General features: G+C 26.8%; 1 protein-coding gene across 1 annotated transcript; it reads right to left on the minus strand.

Annotated features, from left to right (window-relative positions):
- Positions 1-213: 213 nt before the first annotated feature.
- Positions 214-3,972, minus strand: LOC129607597 (uncharacterized protein K02A2.6-like). The gene is made up of 3 exons (XM_055518694.1): positions 3,851-3,972; positions 380-2,337; positions 214-218 (listed from the first exon to the last, which is right to left on the minus strand). The coding sequence occupies exons 2-3, from the start codon at positions 2,310-2,312 to the stop codon at positions 214-216; spliced, it is 1,938 nt and encodes a 645-aa protein (XP_055374669.1). The 5' UTR covers positions 2,313-2,337; positions 3,851-3,972.
- Positions 3,973-21,803: the final 17,831 nt, after the last annotated feature.

A 21,803-nucleotide genomic window follows, 5' to 3' on the forward strand; every position in this document is an offset into this window, starting at 1 on the left:
GTATTCGAATGATTATCATGTAATATCTTTAATATCGCTATTTTAAATGAATCAGGAATACATAATCTTATACCATATAATAAACAATCATTTTGTATTGAAAATTTTAATGGAATAGTTTTTGAATTTAACTCATATATTTTATTATTAAATTTTAAAATATCATCAATATCATTATTATTCTTGTTATTTATATTATTGTTTTGCCGTACATTATCCTGAATTATAAAATTTTTAATTTTATTTAAAAAATAATCTGAATTCATTTCATTCGAAATTAATTTAAAATCGATTGGGAATCCTTTTAATAAATCTTTTAAATTGAAAATATTTTCTTCAAAATATTCAATTTCATTTTCATTTTCAATTTTATGATAACTCTTTGAATTCATTTGATCAGAATTTTTATTTAATATAAATATAGGATAATAAGAAAATAAATGTGAATATAAAATCATTGAAGTCCTTTTATAAATTATTTCATAATTAAATTGGTTTAAATATAAAAGCCATTGTTGGATTCTATAATTTTTAATTTTCAGATTTATATTCGTTTGATTTCTTTTATTGCTACTATATTGGCGCAAATGATGAGTATAGTTATGATGATAATGATGATGATGATGATGATAATTCTGTTGACACTGAAATGGACTTAATAATAATTCAAGTTCTTTCTGATCTGTATATATTAAAAATTTATGTCCCATTAAATATTCTAAAGAATTTTTAATTGTATAAATTATTGCATAAATTTCAATTTCTAATTTTGTATAAAATTTTTGTATTTTATTTAATTTTGAAGCAAAAAATTTTATTGGTTTTGAATCATCATTATTATAAAGATGAAATAGAGTTCCAGCAATTCCAATAGAACTGGCAGCACTTACAATACATATTTTTTGGTCTGGATCATAATGTGTAAATAAATTTGAATCACATAACAATTTTTTACAATTTTCTAAAAATTTGCATTCTTTAAATTTATAAAATTCTTGGCAATTTGAAAATATTATTGAATGTTTAAGATCAATATTTTCAATTTGAGGTAAAATTCCATCTTCACTTAATGTATAACCAAAGAAGGTTATCTTATTATAAAATAATTTACAATTTTTATAATTAATTTTCACATTATAAATTTTAAATCTTTCTAACACCTTCCAAAAATTTTCTTTACATTCAATTAAGCTAGTACCTCCAATTAAAAGAATATTTTTATAAATTTTTGTTAATTTCAAATTTTTTAAAATTATATTTAAAATATAATCGACACATTGTGGTATTATATTTAAACCGAATGGTAAGCTTGTAAAACAGAACAAACCTTTGATGGTTGCAATTGTAAAATATTTTTGATATTCTTCTTTTATTCGTATTTGATTATAAATATCGTTCAAATTCATTTTACAAAAATATTTACAACCGATGAATTCTGAAAGAATATTTTCTCGATTTGAAAATAATTCTTTATATCCCAAAATATGGAAAGCGTTTTGGTATCCCGTTATATCGGGGAAGATTTCAATTGAATCATCATTATTTTTGAATATACCTAATGGCCATATACAACAACTGGATTTAATTGGTTTTAAAACATTTAATTTAATTAGACGGTCTAATTCATTATTAACTCTATTACGTAATCCGAACGGTATAGGACGAATTTTGGTTTTACTCGGTAGAGCAGCATTATTTAAATGAATTGAAATTGAAATATCATTGATAAAAATATGTGAGTCTTTTTTAAAAATATTTGAATATTTTAATAAAGATTCTCTTAAATTTTGCTTTTTTGATGAAAATTTCTCAATGTTATTTTGTGTAAAAAATAATTTCCAATTTTTAAATAAAATGTTTATCCATGTTCGACCCATCAATGGTATAAAATCTGCCTGATATTCTGCTTTTATTACAATCAATTCCAGATAATGCTTTTTGTTGTTGATCTCATTGATTTCATTTACATGTACTTTTATACATCCTAAAACATTAACATATTCTCCAGTTAAAACAACTAAATTAATATGGAATGGGGTTAAATTTATAAATGGAAAATATTTTCTCCAACAGATGTCCGAAATTACAGAGTATTTTGATCCGGAATCAATTTCCATTTCAAGATAACAATTTTCAATTTTAACTTTCATTATAAGAGCATCGTTTCCATCTTCTTTGTCACTGAATAAAAATGCTTGAGTTTCAAATTCTACTTTATTATTATATTGTTTTGAATTTGAATAAAAATCTGTTTGGTATGATCTTAAAGTAGGTAAGTATAAATCAGATGATTTTTTATTTAATTTATTCATTCTCTATTTTGCAATTAAATGAAACCTGTAAAAACAAAAAATAAATTAAATTTGAATTCAAATTTTATAATATTAAAGTAATTGCATAAAATTTATGTATATGCACATATGTAAATGTTCATAAAACGAAGGATCTGATGAGTTTTTTTTGGGGAAATTTAGAAAATTTCTAAGTGTATTTTATTAAAAATATAAGGTCGTTTTGTAAGAAGTTGTAATGGCTAGTTCAAAATTAGCATAAGTAAACACTTGTCCTAATAAAACCATTTTGACAACTCATTAATTATTAATAAATTATTGTTCGTCTCGATAAAGTTTTAAAACATTTTTTTTAAAGCAGTGTGCAACAACTTTTTTAATATTAAAATATTCAAAAATTGAAATAAGATTGTTGCCAACTTTTCTTTGTTCATTGTATAGAAAACAACGCATAAAGTTTTTATTTCTAAATTTCACAGCATCTATTTCGGATTCTTAATCTTTCAATTTACAAACAGTAGTACGAGTAGCTGTCAAAACTTAATTTAAAAACAACATAGTTTGCCCTTAGTGAGTAGATTTTCACACATATAAGATTTGCGTTTATTAACGTGTTCTAAAACATAGTACGCTTGTAGAGTTAAACCTTACCTTGCAGAGCTGATTAGCAATCTTGTATCTGAGAAATGTCAAGAGCTGCTTATAAAGGATTATATTTAGTTTATGGCTTAAAAGCAAATAGCGGAATAGCGGAAATTTTTTGTTTTGTCATATGAATTTACTTAAATTTTAGACTTTTGCAACGGAACAAAGGAGAGTGTATAGATATACAAAATGTTTTATGTTAGGGTTATAAATTTCAGGTATGTTATTTTAATGTCCGAAGGTAGTAGTTTTTTTTTAAAAAGAAAATTAAAGTAAGAAATTTTCTTCCTGAATTATGGATTTTTCTTTTAAAATCACTTATGTACATGGAAGTGCAACATCTAGATCGCTTTCATCATTGCTTTTGCTTTAAAATATGGTTAAACAGATTTTTGATCTATCAATCGAAATTCTAGTTTCAAAATATATTTGAACATTTCTGGGCCTACGATCTGGTCACCAAGAGTCAAAACACTAATGAGCTCAAACTAATATGAAAATTACTGTTGAAAAGTTAAAAAGTAAACGTAAAAGCTTTAAAAATTAAATGTAAAACCTCACTTTTAAAACATAAATAGCCTGTTGTTTGATTGTACAACTTTTTTTTCAGTGGAACTAATAGAAACACAGAAACTTCACAAAAAATTTATCTAAATTCATAGAACAGTGAAATTACACCCATTTTAAAAAAGTCATTTTTCATAAGTTTCAATGGTAACGATTATGAAAACGAAATTTGATATTGATTTAAAATAAGAATGGCTGATTATGCAAAAACTCTTGCAAGAACGTTGAAATTTTTATTATATTAACAATTTAAATCATATTTTTATAATTGATTATAAAATTTGAATATTACAAAATTATTTCAAAAAATTTTTAATTTTTAGCATCTAATTCATATTAGTACACACCTTAAGTAATCCCAAAAATTCCATGCGGTTATCAATTTAATAAAAAAACACACGTTTATTTGCACAAATACAAAATGCACTTTATGTAATTTGAGATTATGCACTTATTTTTTAGTTTCTTTTAGTTCTAACAATTGCATTATATTAAATATAAAGAAAAAAACTGCTTGTCCGCGCTCTATAGGTCATTCATCTAACAAGTTCGTTTCGAAACTGTTTTAATTTCAAAAAAAAATTTCTTAATCTCATAATTTGAGTTTTATGTTTTGTATGTTCTCTGTGTTATGTTTTTCCTATACTCATCTCTATTATCACTGTTCTACTCTTAGATTAAAAATATTTGACTATAACGATCGTTAGACATTATGTTTCAAAATATGATAATGATGAAAACAAATTTATATTAAAACAGATGTTTATAAACAATACAAGTTCAAATTAAACATTATGCTCTATTTACGAGAACATTATTTAATTTTAACCGTTAAAAAATTTTCAAAGGTTATCACTGTGTTGCTATATCTGCAGTTTGTTTACTTAAGACAAAGTATAGATTTTGTAATAAGTATGATTGATAGCTGGGCTTATTAAAAAGTGAGTTCAATCTAAAAATATATTACAAATTGTGTATTACAATAAAGAATTTATAAAAGATCTCGTTTCTTCAGATGAGTTTCTGACTTGATATTTAATTACCTAGACAATTGTTATTGAAATTCTAACAAGTGTTCTTACATTTAAATTGCGTTGTTTTTTTCTATTTTCGAAAATTAAATTTAGGATTTTGCCTTTGCCGGTTAAATTGACCATTTTAAATTTTGTGAAAAATTATATTGATGTTACAAGAAAACGGAATGCAGTTGCAGTTGTTTGGTCGAGATAACATAATTATTGTGTTTCATATTCCACTGTAGTATACGTGGAATGTTTTGAAATATTTTCGTGAATAAATTTGCTTTAGTTAACATTTCTATTTTTTTTTGTTTTGTGGACTGGAGTCTGTTTTATTGTACCTGTAAGGGAACATTGTATTGCATGTGTATAATGAAATATTGGTACAACAAGAAATTTGTGAGAAAAATTAAATATTGTTAAAACAAAGCGGTACTATTTAATCATCTTGAATTCAAGTCAGACAAGATACTTCATACGACAATAATTGTAGATTTTATAAATTAATTAGTCCAGGTTGTTTTCATATTTCAGAAATTTTGTAAAAGATTATACATTATATATCTTATTCTGAATTAATTTAGTCATAGTCCATTGTTATTCTGAGGGTAATATTCTTATCGAATCTTTCATAGATTATATTTTTTTTTTACCGAGAGGAAGGGCGAAAAATCTCAAGAGACACTGCCTGACAGAAAGCAGTAGTGTGAAACAGTAATCCACTAAAAAACAACCTCCTCTAAAAATTATAAAACTAGTCCGAAATGACTAACAAATTAATTTTTGTCCAACTTTTTTGATTATTTACGTACTAAGTACTTATTGTTTCAGATAAAAATGAGAAAAAAATAGAGTTGACCTTATCTGTGATACCCGTACGAATTCGTTATCCTATGTTCGAATAAAGATGTCATAACTGACTATGGAGTTGCCGTATATTAATTTATGAAAAATTTCAGTACAATGTGTTTTTCAAAATACTGTGTGTGCCAAACTACTGTTGAAGTTGTATGGCAGCTACCAGAAAGAGCCAAGAAATTTTAACAAATTTTATCAAGCACATCGGCCCTACTAATATATTCGTTTTTGTGAAATTTCAATACCATAGCTTTTATAGTTTCTGAGATATAGCCAAATAACTTTTGAAGTTGTATGACAGGTACCAGAAGGAGCCAAGTAATTTCAACGACTTTTATCAGGCACATTGGCCCTACTAATATATTCGTTTTTGTGAAATTTCAATACCATAGCTTTTATAGTTTCTGAGATATAGTCAAATAACTTTTGAAGTTGTATGGCAGGTATCAGAAGGAGCCAAATAATTTCAACGAATTTTATCAGACACATTGGCTCTACTAATATATTCGTTTGTGTGAAATTGCAATACCATAGCTTTTATAGTTTCTGAGATATAGCCAAATAAATTTTGAAGTTGTATGGCAGCTACCCGAACCGGTACCCCGATCATGTCCAATTTAAATAGAGTTCTGGCACTTACTACAATAAATCATTTGTGAAAATTTGGTGAACTTAGCTCAATTAGTTTTTGAGTTATCGTTGGGACGGACGGACGGACGAACGGACGCACGAACGGACGGACAGACAAAGCTAAATCAACTCAGAATTTGACGCTGATCAAAAACATACACTTGCGTCTATATCTAAGACCGTTATTTCTTAGCGTTACAAACGGTAAGGCAAATTTAGTATACCCTTCGAAATTACGTTCGTACGGGTATAAACATTAAACTAACTCGAGAGGTCTCTTGCGTTTAAGTCTCCTAAAAAAATTTTGATTGTCAACCAATCGAGCCGCCTCGATATTGACATGATTGGATAAACGTATTTTATGATTGGCAGCTTGCTTTTTAATTTCGTCTATGACACTTAGGATTTTGAGATCCCTGTTTGTGTCGCCATTACGAACATACCATGGGGCGTTTACAATGTCTCGTAATACCTTATTTTGAAATCTTTGAATAGATTGAATATGAGTTTGCGCAACGCAGCCTCATAATTGAATACCGTAAGCCCAGAAAGAACCAAATATTTGATTATATATCAAAACTTTGTTGTGTGTTGACAACAAAGCTATTCGACTTCCTGTATTCCTCCCCATTATCATTATTGTAACCTCCCCATAAAGGTAGACTAATCTTTTACTAAAACGCTTGCTATTAGTTTTTTTTTGTTTTTGTAACCAAGACGGAAAAATTTAAAAATTATTGGAATAACTTTTCAATTACAAAAATTAGTTTTAATTTTGATAAGCAAATACTTGGGTAATTTTTATTTAAGAAATAAGTTGCAAAGCTTCTTATAAGCTAGAAAGCAATATAATGTTGCATTGTTAATAGCTGTGAAAAGCTCCCAGTTCAACTAACTCCAAGTTAGTTCTTCTTTTACTGATTCGGATCATGGTTTTGATAATTTAACATAAAATTTACGTGTAGCACGAGCACATAAACTAAATTTGAATATTTCATTAGTCATTCTTTACTTTTATTTGCTTATTTGCGTAAATAATGTAAAATTCTCACAATAAATATTCGGAATTAATTTTTTTTCATTTTTCGAATTATTTTTTGATTTTTTTTAGGGCTTTTGTTTTTTGTTAAAAAATTTACATATAAACATCCCTGTCCAGGTTATTAATTCTAAAGAATTCGCGGATTTTATTGTTGCAATAAATTTTGTTTTCAGTTCGCATGTAAAAATACTCCTTTTCATATGAAAAACTTATTCATCCATCTTTTTCATTGGTCGTTCCAGCATAAATTGAAAGTACCTCGAAAATAATTTCAATTCATGTTTTTTTTTTTGTTTCAAATTATATTGTCCTTTCTTTTTGGTTTTTGTTTTATTTAATATTAACTCCATCATACTATACACGTAACCAAAATGATCCTTTCTCAATATAAATAAGAAAAAAAGAAAATTTTTTGTGTATAAAAATTTTAACACAGGAAAAAAAAACTAAAATAAAAAAAGAGGATAATGATTTGTTATCACGTATAAAATGAACAAAAGCAGATGATTTTTTGCTTTACCCTCAGAATCAGGATAATAAAATATAAGGTTTGAATTAATGCAGGAAATATGAAAGATTTGGAAAAACGTTTGGAAACTCATAAAAGGAACGAAATTAAAAGAATAATTATTATAGAGTTTTTGAATTTTTTGATGTTTAGGCAGGACAATATTACTTACTTATGATACAAAAATATTTTTAATGCTGCTGACAGATTGTTATAATTATATTGTTGCTGTATATTCAAGTTGTTGCAATATACGTAATAGTTTTGCAAATATTATGAAAATGGCATGCTATTCGATTTAAATAAACCAATAATTTTAAGTAATTTGTTTATTGCCATCTGATTGTCAAGATTTAACATTCTTATTAGGTTTAACACACTTAATCCTTAATAAATATTGTAATTAAAACGATAATAACAACTGATAATAATGCTGTAATACAACAAAATGTTGTAATGCACATGAAGACTTTGAAACTTATTGAAATAACTGCATATCCTTTATTCTAGGTATGTCAGAATCCAGATATTGAGAAGTATACGAAAGATATTTGAAAAGTTTTATTGCAAAGGATGTTAGTGTGTTACCAAAGCTATTGGCCCATTAGATGAAATCCTTTTAATTATTTTTAATTTTAAATGACATAGATGAATATCGGAACTTTTCTTATAGTCTTCCTATAATTACTCAGACCATAAATTTCCATTGATTTACATTAGAACGAAACATTTTTGAAAGAACTGATACACTATATTTTAGTAAATATTATGTTATTCACAGTTACAATAGGCATATGTGTGTACAAACGTTTGCTTTTTTTTATTTGTGCAGAAAAAAAGGGCTTTTATCACAATATAGGCTTACATTTCCAAACGAAATTAAAAAAAAAAATGTATACAAAAAGGTATATGTGTATATTTTCACAGCGGAACATTATAATGGTTAAAAATTTAGTATTATTTTTATTTTTTTATGTTGAAAAAGGAAAAAAAAACAATACAAGTCCAAAAGTACGATACATTCTATATGTGCAGGCATGAAATGTGATTTCAGGCTAACCATTTGTCATGAAATTTGGGAATATATTGACAAAAACATAGAACTTTTAACCAAATGTTTTAACAATGGTTTACAAAAATCTAGTTTTGACGACAATTTAACTTATTTAGTAATGCAATTTTAAACTTTTAATTAGTCAAGTCAATGTTTGTAAAAATTGCTTAAATTCAAATTATTTAACTACCCAATAATTTAGTGAATTTTTAACATTTTATTTTTTCAGAAATAAATTATTTTATTCATTCAGAAATTTTGTACAAAGATAATCCGCTTACTCGTATTCTAAATAAGCGCAACGCATTTTATTTTTGAAATCGTAAGCTTTCACTATTCTGAACCTATTATTCTATTCCATTATTCTGAACACTATTCTGAGACATAAAAAAGGGGTATGAGTATTTTGCAGATTCATTGAAAAATAATTCTAAACCTTTTTGTATGTTTCTTTGTAGTGAGTTGTGTTAGACCTTTCATAACCCGTTTTTTTTCACAGTTTTTATAAAAAGCCGTTCTTTATAAGAAAAAATTATTTTCATTCATTCAAAATTTTCTTCGCTGCCTCTGGTGTTTCGCAGGGAAGCCATTTGAGTTCAGTGTTTTTCATTATGTCGACCAACGATGACCCGCATTTTGTAGCGGATTGTAGACTGAGTAAGTAATGACTGAGTGTGCAGATGACACAAAACTTAGTAAGACAGTTTTCTCTAAGAGTAATTGTTTTTCCTTCGTCGTTAAGTCGTCCGTAGACAATGAATTAAACAATGACTTAAAACTAAACGATGACAAGTTAAGTTTCTCTCGTAAAAGCGAGTCTTTTATGATTAAATTTGTTTACCGCTCGGTTAGAAGGGCGGATTAGTCTTGTAAGTGGTCTTGAGGTCATGCTCGACCAGATGTTTGATTTTAAGGGTAACAATTATAAATAGGGCGAATTCTAAATTAGATTTCGTTGTGAGGTGGGCAAATGAATTTTGCGACCCCTATTGTGGGAAGCATTTTTGTTTATCATATGTTAGGTCCATTTTGGAGTATACGCGTGCAGGATTAGGCGCCTTACCTTTCTATTGATATTTCTAGAATTGAGTTTGTTCAGAAGAAAATGTTTCATTGCGCATTGCGTGGTTTAGGTTGGTCTGATCCTTAAAGGTTGTACGAAGATAGGTATTGTTAACGAACTTGCGGACGTTGCGCTCTCGTAGGGTAATCATTGATGTGGTTTTTATTCATCAACTTGTTTCAGGAAATCTTCTTTTCCTGTAGGTTTTGTTGGAGCAGATGTCTTTAAGAGAAAATTTGAAGAGCTTGAGGTCGTTTTTTTTTGTTTTTAAGTTTTAAGGGGCTTAATTCAATTTTATTTATGTCTGCCATGCTAATAAGCCAAAACCCTCACACAAATCTGCACCATTTCCCTTTCCTTCACATCCTCATCGAGTGATGACAATTTTGCTAGGCAATCTTTCGTGTGTAAGAAGAATTGAAATTCTAATAAGTTTGGCTACTCCACATGAACTTAAAGCCGAATACATTTTTATACTTTCTATATCGCATATAAAATATTATGATGAGTTTAGAAAGAGAGTAAATTGTGTATAGGAAACACGCAGAAACAATAGCAGAATAAGAAAAAAAAGGATTCATTTTCATCAAAAGTAATAAAAAGACTGTAAAAATCTTATTTTTGAAATTACAGAAATCGCAATAAAAAGTTCATAATATCTTTTTAGTTTGTTACCGTTATTATTGTTTTTCCTTATTCCATTGAACAAAAAAGAAGAAAAGGAAAAAAAAAACCAGAAACTTTTTTTTTGTATCTTTTAACTATGTGAAAAAAAAAATGGAAATGGGTTTTTATTCCAATGTTTTTTTGTTAGGGAAAAAATGAAGAACAAAAATATTTTGCTTCAATAGGTTTTTATAATGTATTAAACAGAAAAAAAACTGAATGTTAGGGAAACGAAAGCATAAAAATAAGGCACTTCCTTTCAAAAAGCGAGAAAATTTTCATGATATCCTTATGTTATTAACATTACAATATCCACACATACCAACACACATTAATATTTACAAAATGTTTATGTATAAGAAATTATTCCAATTCAATTCGATTTCAACATGTTTTCTTACCTATAAATAATTTGTTGGGTATTGAGTTTGGCATAGAAAAAGCGGAAAAAATTAGTTTTTAATGTGCTTTTTCTTGTTGTCTCAATACTCGTTTTATACCTTTCATATAACTTCCGGTTATTAAATTTTTGAAATTTGAAAATCGCCTCCATTTGCTTTGTTTCCTCTTTTTTTTGAATTTTTATAAGTTATACATTTTTACTTTTATGTATACAATGAGGGGATTTTTTTTTTTCTAAATAATTTTTTTCTCTCATAACCAATTTTAAGATTTCCTTTTATTTGCTTGAGCTTTACGTGTATTTCCGATTAGAAATTACACTTCAATGCCCAAAAAGTTTTTGACAAGTATTCCTAACAAGTTTAATATTAAAATCGATTTTTTCTTATTAAACTTTAATTTTTCATGCAAATAGCAACAACGAACGATAAAATGACAAGATATGAGGCTATTGATAAAACTTCAGCTGCTTCTATTTAATAAGATTTCAGATTCGGATTTCAGAGTATTATCTGGAAACACATTAAAATTATTCAGTTATGCATCTTTTTAGATAAATGTATATACATAAAATATGGGTTTGATCAGAACTAAATTATATTCTAATACCTTTTTTAAAATTTATAGAAGGAAATATAGTATTCTAATCTGCTTTAATAAATTAAAACTAGAAATTAACATTTAATTTCATTCGGAATAACTTCAAAATTTATTGAGATTTTCAAGTTAAGTTTATTACGTTTCTAAACTATGTAGTATCTTCGCGAATCGGTACTGGTTTTAATAATTTATAAATATATTTTATTTCTATCTGATGAGGGCCAATCAAAGAACATGTTTTAAAAACTGCGGCCGTATATTAAAACCTTAACCTATTTTAAACAATTTTTTAAATATTTTAGTAATATTTGAGTGGGTAGCTATAAATTTTTTATTTGTCAAGTTCTTCTGGAGTGAATAATTAGCGATAAAGACGAATAATATTGCGATAATGCGATAGGTTGGAACAATGCTCAAATAATTTTGATTGAAACAATTGTCTGAAAATTCAAACATTTATTTATGAAAGAAGGAAACTCTATGATTATAATTGAAACCAAACCAGTTTGTAAGTAAAATATATTAGCTTATAATCGATCAAATTAAAGCACTCCTACTCGACTTTTGGTAACAGTATGAATAAAACCATTGTTATCTAATTGTTGTAAACAATATTTTTTAAAATTTGAAAATTGAAATATCTAAATTTCAATTAATTTTTAAATAAATATTGAACTATTATAAATTATAATAATTCGCTTCTAGCTTAGAAAGTAATGAAAGAAAATAATCTTATCTTTTAAAGCAACTAGATTATTAAAATTGAATAATCAATAATTATGGGAAAATACTTAAATTTTGAAGTACCTTTATGACTAATGAAAAAAATAAATGTGCTCTAGAGTACTTGGCTGCTTTTACTTTTATCAACTTTACGTTAACACTTACTAATAATAATAATATTGATGTAGGTCATATTAGTAATGTATGTAATAGGCAGTATACGTATAAATATAGCTAAAAATTATTTACAATAAATTGTCGATTGAATTTGTAACTAGAGTGGGTACAATAATTGACCATATATGATTTCAGATTTAAATAAGTATTTGCACAACTTTCATGTTTCTGAAACGTATATCAACATACTTGTAAATTTGTATAAGGCCAAATGCAGAGAATAAAAAATGCTACAGGATATCTTGCATTGATAACTTTGACATTTTTGTGGAGTGACTAAAACAAATAGTTGAGTTTGTTTAGAACAAGCTTTAGTGAGAAGAATAGTTGTCTGTATTATTACCTTAATAGTTATAATGAGCAGTAGCCTCAAAAAGGTAGAAAATGTTTTCCTTTTGAAGAGAAAAATAAAAAATATATTGTAGGCGGGGAGTGATTCAGGTTACATTGTTATTTTATTTCTACATAGTAGGTACATAATAAAATATAAGTAGCATATAATATGTGTTGAGATAATTTAAAATTTGGAATATGGCAGTTCTTTTTATTTGAATATTCTTTATCACTTATATATATTATGTTATGCTATACAATAATACTTGTATAAATTAGTTTAAGATAAATTATTTTGAAATCAGTAATTATAATCTTATTCAAAGTTTGAAATCACACAATTTAAGCTATAGGATCTATATTTAATTTTATTTTTCATTTTTTTATATGTAATTTGTTAGATGCTGTAACTCTTCACTTTTGAATAAAATAAGATCATAATTGGATCTGACTTTTGAATAAATAAATGGAAACCAGTATTTGTATGTAAGATTAATTTAAATACTTACATATTTTTAAATAATTAAAAATTGGAAATTTTAAACAAAATATTTTAAAAAATTTCATACTCACCGAATATCCTAATTGCTTAAAATTTATTTATTTTAACATTTAATTAAAATTTGCACTACTATTTAACGGACACTGTTTTTTTCTTGTTTCTGCACATTTATAATATTTTTAGAATTTTTTTTTAATATTGTGTAAAATTATTTTATAATATTCAATTGAAACAATTTTTATCCAAAAAAAAACAATAGCTAGAAAAGATTTTTAAGTAGGTATACAAATAAATTTTAAAAATTTTTATACTAAAATATTTATATTATTTTAGTGAAAAAATTTACACTAAAAATATTTACAATATTATGTGGTGAAAAAATTAAAATAAGCAAAAATTAAGTGCGTTCATATAAAATTTTCTTTTTTCATAAACCTTACGAACAGAACGCTTTCAGAACGTTGTCTAAAAATTTGAATCTGTTTTTGATAGTTTTATTAATTTTCCATACATAAATGTATATGAATATAAAAATTTTTATTTCTACAATTAATTGTATATCGAGAGTGGGTGTGTTGCACCTAAGTTCAAATCACGGTTTAGTTGGTGAGATAAACATTAGCATGACAGAACAGAGACTCCATTTTGATAGGTTGTTGTGAAGTTTTCAAGTCAGTGAGGGGAAAAATTACTTAAAGCCATAAAAATTACTGCTAAACCATACAACATTTACGAAGATAACTCATATAGTAAATTGAAACTCAGAAAAAACTATATTTAGAAGTTTTACCTATTCATGAGGGTCTATACAATTGTATATAACAGTGAACTTGGATTCTAGACACCTTGTATACCTTATGCATACATACATAATAAATACTTGTATGAACACATACAAAATAGCTATTTATACAATGTCGGTCAATAGTTTAACTTATTTTCTATTGTACAAATACTGACACTTTTAAATTGTGCAAAATATAAAACATCCGGTATATTGCACATATGCGTGTTAATTTTGTTGAAATTTTACTCCAAATTAATTTTATTTATTTTAATTTTTTCTATGTTCTGCTTTATTCCTTTTTGTTTACATATTAAATTAAAACTCTTTATTCATGTTTTACATTATATGCATGTGTGTGTATGCAAGTAGAAATGTGCATTGAAATTTTGTATAATTTAATTATATTCCCACGTTTCATATGCACCTAAGTGTTTATAAACGTCTATTATTCTATAGGAACGTACGTTATATATATATATGTGTATGCTAAAAAAATTGATAGAGGAAATATGATATATGTGTATATAACGCTAACAATAATATGTAGGCACAATTTGCATATAAATGTGCATTATACGTACAATTCTAGATATGATTTCCTTTCTAGTCAATCAGATATTCATATACATACGTACGTACATATATTCATATATTGTATATATAACTATAGTATGGCTTTAAAAAAGTACAATGTATACAAAATAGGCTGAGCAGCGCAACTCATAAAAATTATTAAAAGTTTTGTATTTAATACTGCTTACGTGGAAGCTTCATGTAGAAAATAATTAATTGTGGCAACGCTTATTCAGAACATATAAAGGAACTTGAAAAAGTTGATGTCATATTTTGTTTGTAAAAACTTGAGCATATGCAATGAAAGTCAAACAATTGTTGATATTTTTTGCCCTATATGAATTTCCCTGTTGTTCTTCTTATTTTGATATTTAAAGCCTTTGATAATCATTCTATTCTACTTGAATGACATACATATACCTGGGCCCTAAAAAGGCGGAATATTGTAGCCATTATGACTGTTAGATTTTCGAGAGAACCACAAAATTTTCATCAAGATTTTCATCCTTAAATAGTAGTTATATTAAATAAGACTTTCTTAATTCTTCTGGTTAAACATTCTATATTATGTATAAGACATATACATATATACAAATTAAAATGGTTTAACGCAGTAGCTATTCAAGTATGTATATTCCTTAAAAATATTCGTTAGATACCTAACCATTAAAATAATTAGGAGTTGACACATTACTAGGAGTTGGCCATGTTAGTTTTAATTGCATGGATTAACTTTATCGTGATTTACCAGAAAGTTTTAAGACGACCAAAACTAATTAAATTACAATGATTTCGAAAAAGCACACATAAGTCAAGTTTTTTACAAAAAAAAAATTTAACTCCTTTTTTTTGCCAATATCAACATGGACGAATACTAGCTGGCAGATATTTAAGTTCATTGCAAAGTCTTTTCAATTTTCATATGCTTTAGTTCTGTAATTTTTTTTTTCTTAAATATTGGCAATCCTAAAAATGAATAAGTCTAACTATAACTATATCATATTTATTTGTAATTTAATTTTTTCATTTAGAATTATTTAATTTTTTATGTCACATTTAAATAGCTAGTTGTTCTATTGGAGGCAAATCAATGAGCGTATAATTGCCTTAGCTTCCAGTGCAATTAATTGTTATCACGATCCTTTATGGAAATAATAGAGAAATCTTTTTGAATTGAAATAGTTTTGAAAATTTAGATTCAATATGCATATATAGATAATTTGAATAGAAAATCATAATAGGAAAGAATGTTAAGATTTTGAGGAGGTTATTTTTGATATTATGTAATATAAATCGAAACCGTGAGAGAAGATTTATCATCGCTTCTTTCCGCTTTTTATTATTTAAATATTATTTCCTGAGAGTTATAAAAATTTCCTAAAAATCTGGATTCAGAAAAGACTTTAAATTTTTCGTGAAATTCTTTTCTTAAAAGTTTTTGAAAAATATAAAAATTTTGACGGTCAGTCAATAATAATAAAATTCATCTAGCTTTATTTTCAATAAAGGTAAATTCAATTTATATTTAACATTCCGCTTTCGAAAATAAAAAAAATTAAGTAAAAAAAGTTTATGTAAAAAAAGTGTGAAATATACCCATAATTTACTATAGTGCAAAAGGTTACAGTAATTTTAGTTCTAATTTATAAGTTACAAACTTGAATTGCTGGCTGTGTGGATTTTAAAAACAGAAATATTAAGGTTAAAATATCCCGCCGATTTAGGGTTAAAATAGTTCGCAGCATATAATAATACTGAATATGCGTTGATTTACTATAATGCGTAAAAATCTTTAACAATACTGAGAAGTTTATTAATTCATTCAAAAATGCTCACAATTGAGTTTCACAAATCATAAAAAATTCTATCTTTGAATCACTAAAATCTAACAAAAAAACGCCGGGTACTTATATGATAAAATTCTAATAAAACAAAAAGTGGAATAAATAAAGTTGGGTCAAACCAATGGTTTGTATTGTAGCACTTTTCCCTTCAACAAGTGAAAATTCTGCTTTTAAATACAGTCTATGTATGCCTATCAAACTATTAAAATTATTTTCATTCATATACAAAACTATTTCTAGAATTGCATATTTTTAGGATGACGCATATATGCAGTGTTTGAAATAAAGCAAAAATTAATATAAAATGGGGTTAACATAATGCTCGATTTTAAGGGTTACTTGTGTGAGTTAAGAAAAATAATTATATTTTTTAATTTCATGGAATTTACCGTTAGCTTTTTGCGTTTATAAAAATTTGGAAAAGCTTGCGGTTTCGGGAATATAAGAAGTCAAAAATTCAAATTTTACAAATTTCAAGAGGCGATAACTTGAGAGGGGGTGGAGATGGAAAAAAATTTTCTTCTAACGAAATGAACTATTTGTTAATGTCTAAAAGCTCTTAAAATTTCAAGCTTCTACAAACTGGAGTCTAGAAGAAAAACGACATCAAAAATTTGGAGAAAAAAGACTTTAGATAACGGTAAATTTGAACGGCCATTTTGTTTTCCTAAAGTTTAAATACAGTATATCACGCTAGGGGAAGCAAGCCACTGCCTTTCTGCGTTTGCAAAATTTCAAAAATGCTTATGGTTTCATTGCAACAAATATTTAAAAAAGGCCATTTTTAGGGTTTTGGGGAGTATAACTTCTAGAGGGGGGGAGATAGGTAAAAATTTTGTTCTACGGAAATGAGTTTCTAGTGAAGATCTATGTACGTATGAAATTTCAGCTTTCTATCTTAAAGGGTGTAGAAGTTTTGTAAACAAAAAAAGTGTCCACGGACGGACGGACGGACGGACGGACGGACGGACGGACGGACAGAGTGAAACTAATAAGCATTTTTTTCAAAAATTTTTTGGAAAAGTGCTAAAAATAATAAACTTTTTACAAATACATTTTGTTTATATACATACCTACATGTACTTACATTATATATGAATTAATATAACACCAAATTTCGACTCGATTTAGGAAATGTTGGCGAAATGTCGAAAAACGACAAAAATTGAAAAAAAAAACCAAAACGTGAAAACATTCATTTTGTTGTTTGTTTTTCTTTTAAAAATTTTTGTGAGAACTGTGGAGTTAATAGAGATGACAATCCTTTGAGTTTCCTTTTGTATGCTCATATAGGTACCTACATGTAGTACATTTTGTATTTTACATATATTTTATTTTTCAGAATTTTATTATTATTATTTTCTAAAATAAATTTACCGTAATGGAAAGAGAGTTTTTGAAATTGAACAGAGAAAAATAAAGAACCGTTATAATATTTGTTTTTCGAAAGTTATATATTGTGTATTGATGTACATATATCTTAATATATTATACATATTTTTATACGGATAGTATGTACCAAATCGGGTGTAAATATATATTTTACTACATATTGTACACCTTGTACATTAGAAACACTTTGGTTTCGTTAGTTTTAAAAAAATTTGTTTTAGCTTGATATTTTCTTGGCTATGATTAAGAATACGTAGTGCCCAATTTTCTTCCCTCAATTTTCTTCCCTCGCTTTTTGTCTATTTTATGCACCAGTCTTTCTTCCTTTCTTTTCTTAATTTTGCTTCTAGAAGTAGAGAAACTTTTCTTTTTTTACAGAGGTTTTCAAATAACATTATGATTTTACTGGTCTACGCAATAAGACCTATGCAGAATTTTAAAACCAAGAAGCGTTTTAAATTTTCCTTTTATCGTTTCGTTAATATCTTTAATTAAAAAAGATCAAAATAAATAAATTGAATATAAGTTTACAATACTCAAGTCGATCTAAAAATGGAAGATTATGTGTATGTGTGTTATATTTACATAATTATCTTATAAAATTGAATAATAAAATAATTTTGTATAAATTTGTTACGTATATGTATAGACACAATTGCGTATTCATATTATAAATTGTATAATATTTTATTATACCATTGGACACAAAAATTTTGTTTAAAACAAAAAAGAATGGTGCAATAGGGGATGAAAATTACTTTGCAATAAATTTGAATCAAAGCAATTGTTTGTAAAATAGCACATTTCCATTAAATATTTTAAGATGTTTCAAACACTTTGTTTTGTGTAAAGGAAAATCATGATTCTTAATTTCCTTACTCTTTTAATATGATTATATTAAATTGCATATTTTTAGCAGCAGAACAACGATTAAAAGAAGCATTTTGTTTGAAAGTACCATGTTTTGTCCACTTGCCCTATTATTGTACGGTAAAGAAAATAAGTTGCTAAGTATGATTCCATGCCTTGGTTATAATAAGTTGCAAAAGAAGTTTTGCGATACTCGAAAATAATTGGGAGGCTTGCCAAATATGAGCCTTGTTAAGTGGAAGTTGAGAGCTATTCGTCTCATGACCAAATCTGCGGTTTTTTTCCTTAAATTTCTCAGAATTTTTCGGGACTGGAGATAACACACGATTGTTAAGAAATCTAAAACTAAAATTTTTAAAGGTTTTTAGGTTTTTCAAAAAAGCATTGTGTACCGAACAATTATGAAACATTTAATAATCGATAATTATTTTGTAATTTTCAGAAGGCAATTCTATGAACTTTATTGTTCCTCAAGATCTGTTTGGTTATATGCCGCATTGTTATATTTTTTGTTAAATTTGTTTAGCATCTTGTTGAACGTTTTATGGTCGGTCTTGAAAAAATACTCAAAGGACATTATATGCATTGCCGTCAAAATGTCTTATTATCTTCTGATCTTCGGTACCAAGAAGTTACTACTCTGAATCAGAAAGTTTTCTTCATAAAACTCTATCGAATGCCATTTGTTTTGAGTTTCTAGCTAATTTTGACCTACTTGATTTCTTTTTCCAAAATTAATAGTGTATATTCTAAAAGATACTTAGGTACCAATATATGAGTATGTGTAAAATTTAATAAAATAAAGCAAGTACTTTGAGTGTCCGCAAAACCAGTAGTTTGTAGATACTACATTTTTATACCCGTACGAACGTATGTTCGAAGGGTATACTAAATTTGCCTTACCGTTTGTAACGCTAAGAAATAACGGTGTTAGATATAGACTCTAGTGTATGTTTTTGATCAGCGTCGAATTCTGAGTTGATTTAGCTTTGTCTGTCCGTCTGTCCGTCCGTCCGTCCGTCCGTCCGTCCCAGCGATAACTCAAAAACTAATTGAGGTAACTTCACCAAATTGTCACAAATGATTTATTGCAGTAAGTGCCAGAACCCTATTTAAATTGGACATGATCGGGGTACTGGTTCGGGTAGCTGCCATACAACTTCAAAATTTATTTGGTTATATCTCAGAAACTGTGAAAGCTGTGGTATTGAAATTTCACACAAGTGAATATATTAATAGGGCCGATGTGCTTGATAAAATTCTTTAAAATTTCTTGGCTCTTTCTGGTAGCTGCCATACAACTTCAATAGTAGTTTGGCACACACAGTATTTTGAAGAACAAAGTACTGAAAGTTTGCATTAATTAATATGGTAATACGGCAACTTAAAGTCATTGTCTGTCCCATAGTCAGTTATGGCTTATTTATTCGCACATAGGATAACAAATTCGTACGGGTATCACAGAGTTGACAAGGTCAACTCTATTTGTTCTCGTTTTTACTAATAATGAGTGTTTTTTTTTTATATTTTTATTTTGTTTTGTGAAATTAAATGACGGTCATTGAAATTTCAAGGGTTAAACAGAATTTTTATGGTCATGTTTCATTTTTGTTTTTTGTCATTGTCATCTTCTATTACAATTTCGTTATATTTTGATGCTTTTGTATTCCTTTTACATTCTTTATTGATAGTTTAGAGCGGATTATAAAATATTTTTTTTAGACAATTTTCACATATAAATGCAAATGTATTATAAGATTTAAAGATGGTTAAATGTACGAAATTTAAGCTTATTATATTGTTGAAAATCTTTCTGTATATAATATACAATATCCTTGTAGTAATTCTGGTAGAGAAATAAGTAAAAGCAACTCAGAAATTGATATTATAGTTTTAGATAAGGAGAAGTGACTGGTTTGTAAACGATTAAGGTTAATCCTCCTTTGAATTTTTTGTTAAACTTTTTAAATTGTAATCAACATAGCAAAGTGTTGAAGAAGAATTACAAAAAACATTAAAGAGTTTCACGAGTTCCAATAAATATTTGGGCACATATTATATAAATAAATTTATTTAAATTGTAATTAATGCTCTAGTTAAATACTATGTTTAGAGGGTTATTGGTAGAATATTTAATTTCATCATTCATCCTTATTGTTTTTAAAATTGAATCCATACAATTCAAGACTGTCCCACCATTCTTTATTGTGTTTACATTTAAGAAATTTTCAAATGCTATTTAAGTTTTATACTCGTATGTTCATTTACAAAACACTCTGTAGAAATAACAAATTTTTTAACAACTCATCAGTGTAATAAAATATTGGGCAATGAACTATAAATGTTTTCATACTTTTTATAAGACACTTTTCTATTTTTTGCCAATGGTATGATAACATCAATGTATATTATACCGTGATCAACCAGATATACAATAATATCATATTATCGCATAAATAGAGTAAAATTAATACAAGTACATAATCATATAGAAGTATCATAGTAATTTGGAAAAATTTGGGATTGAAAATATTGTAATAAAATGAAAGAGAAAAATTTGTAAAAGAAAAAATATTTTCTTTAATTTTTACAATTTTGAATTGTGAGTAAAAATTCAGATAATAGAAATAAATCGAATGTACATATCTGGATTCAAACGTTTGTTTACGGAGTTTTTTTTAGCTATTCAAGGTTATTTTATTTAAATTATTCAAGTTCTATTCCATTAATTTTCTTAAATTTAATCCTTTTCTTGGATCTCGGTAAAATATTAGAAAGAAGTTTTACATATGTAAATGTTAACTTAAACTTTCTTTGTAACGAAATTGTATCAATAACTTATAAATGCTTATAAAGGATTCAAATGGATTGTCTATCAATACTTGATTACCTATCGTATAGGAGGCGTATAGAAGGTGTATAGTCTATATGACTAGGAGGATCAAACACTTAAGCCAAAAATAATCAATAATTTTCCAACAACTACCCTTTCTCTTGATATCTAACGCTTAAGTGTTAGATATCAAGGGGCGGCGTCAATCTAACTTTACCTCAAATCAAATCAAAAAAATCTGATGTGGTCAGCACATAACCGACCGCAATGTGTGTTGTCTAGTTAAGTGAGAGTGTTACAGAATATTATAAAAATGTCTGTTAAATACTTCTTTCCAATTTTTAGGACATTAGTAAGCATAGTTAACATACCTAGAAAAATGTAAATTTGGCTCTTAGTAGAGTTTCGCTTTGTGCTACCCGAA

Source organism: Condylostylus longicornis, unplaced genomic scaffold, assembly GCF_029603195.1.
Source record: "Condylostylus longicornis isolate FDR11 unplaced genomic scaffold, ASM2960319v2 ptg000004l, whole genome shotgun sequence".
Lineage (NCBI taxonomy): Eukaryota > Metazoa > Arthropoda > Insecta > Diptera > Dolichopodidae > Condylostylus > Condylostylus longicornis.

Coding starts and splice junctions, on each gene's coding strand:
- LOC129607597 (XM_055518694.1), bottom strand. CDS start 2,312: ATGAATAAATTAAATAAAAAATCATCTGATTTATACTTACCTACTTTA.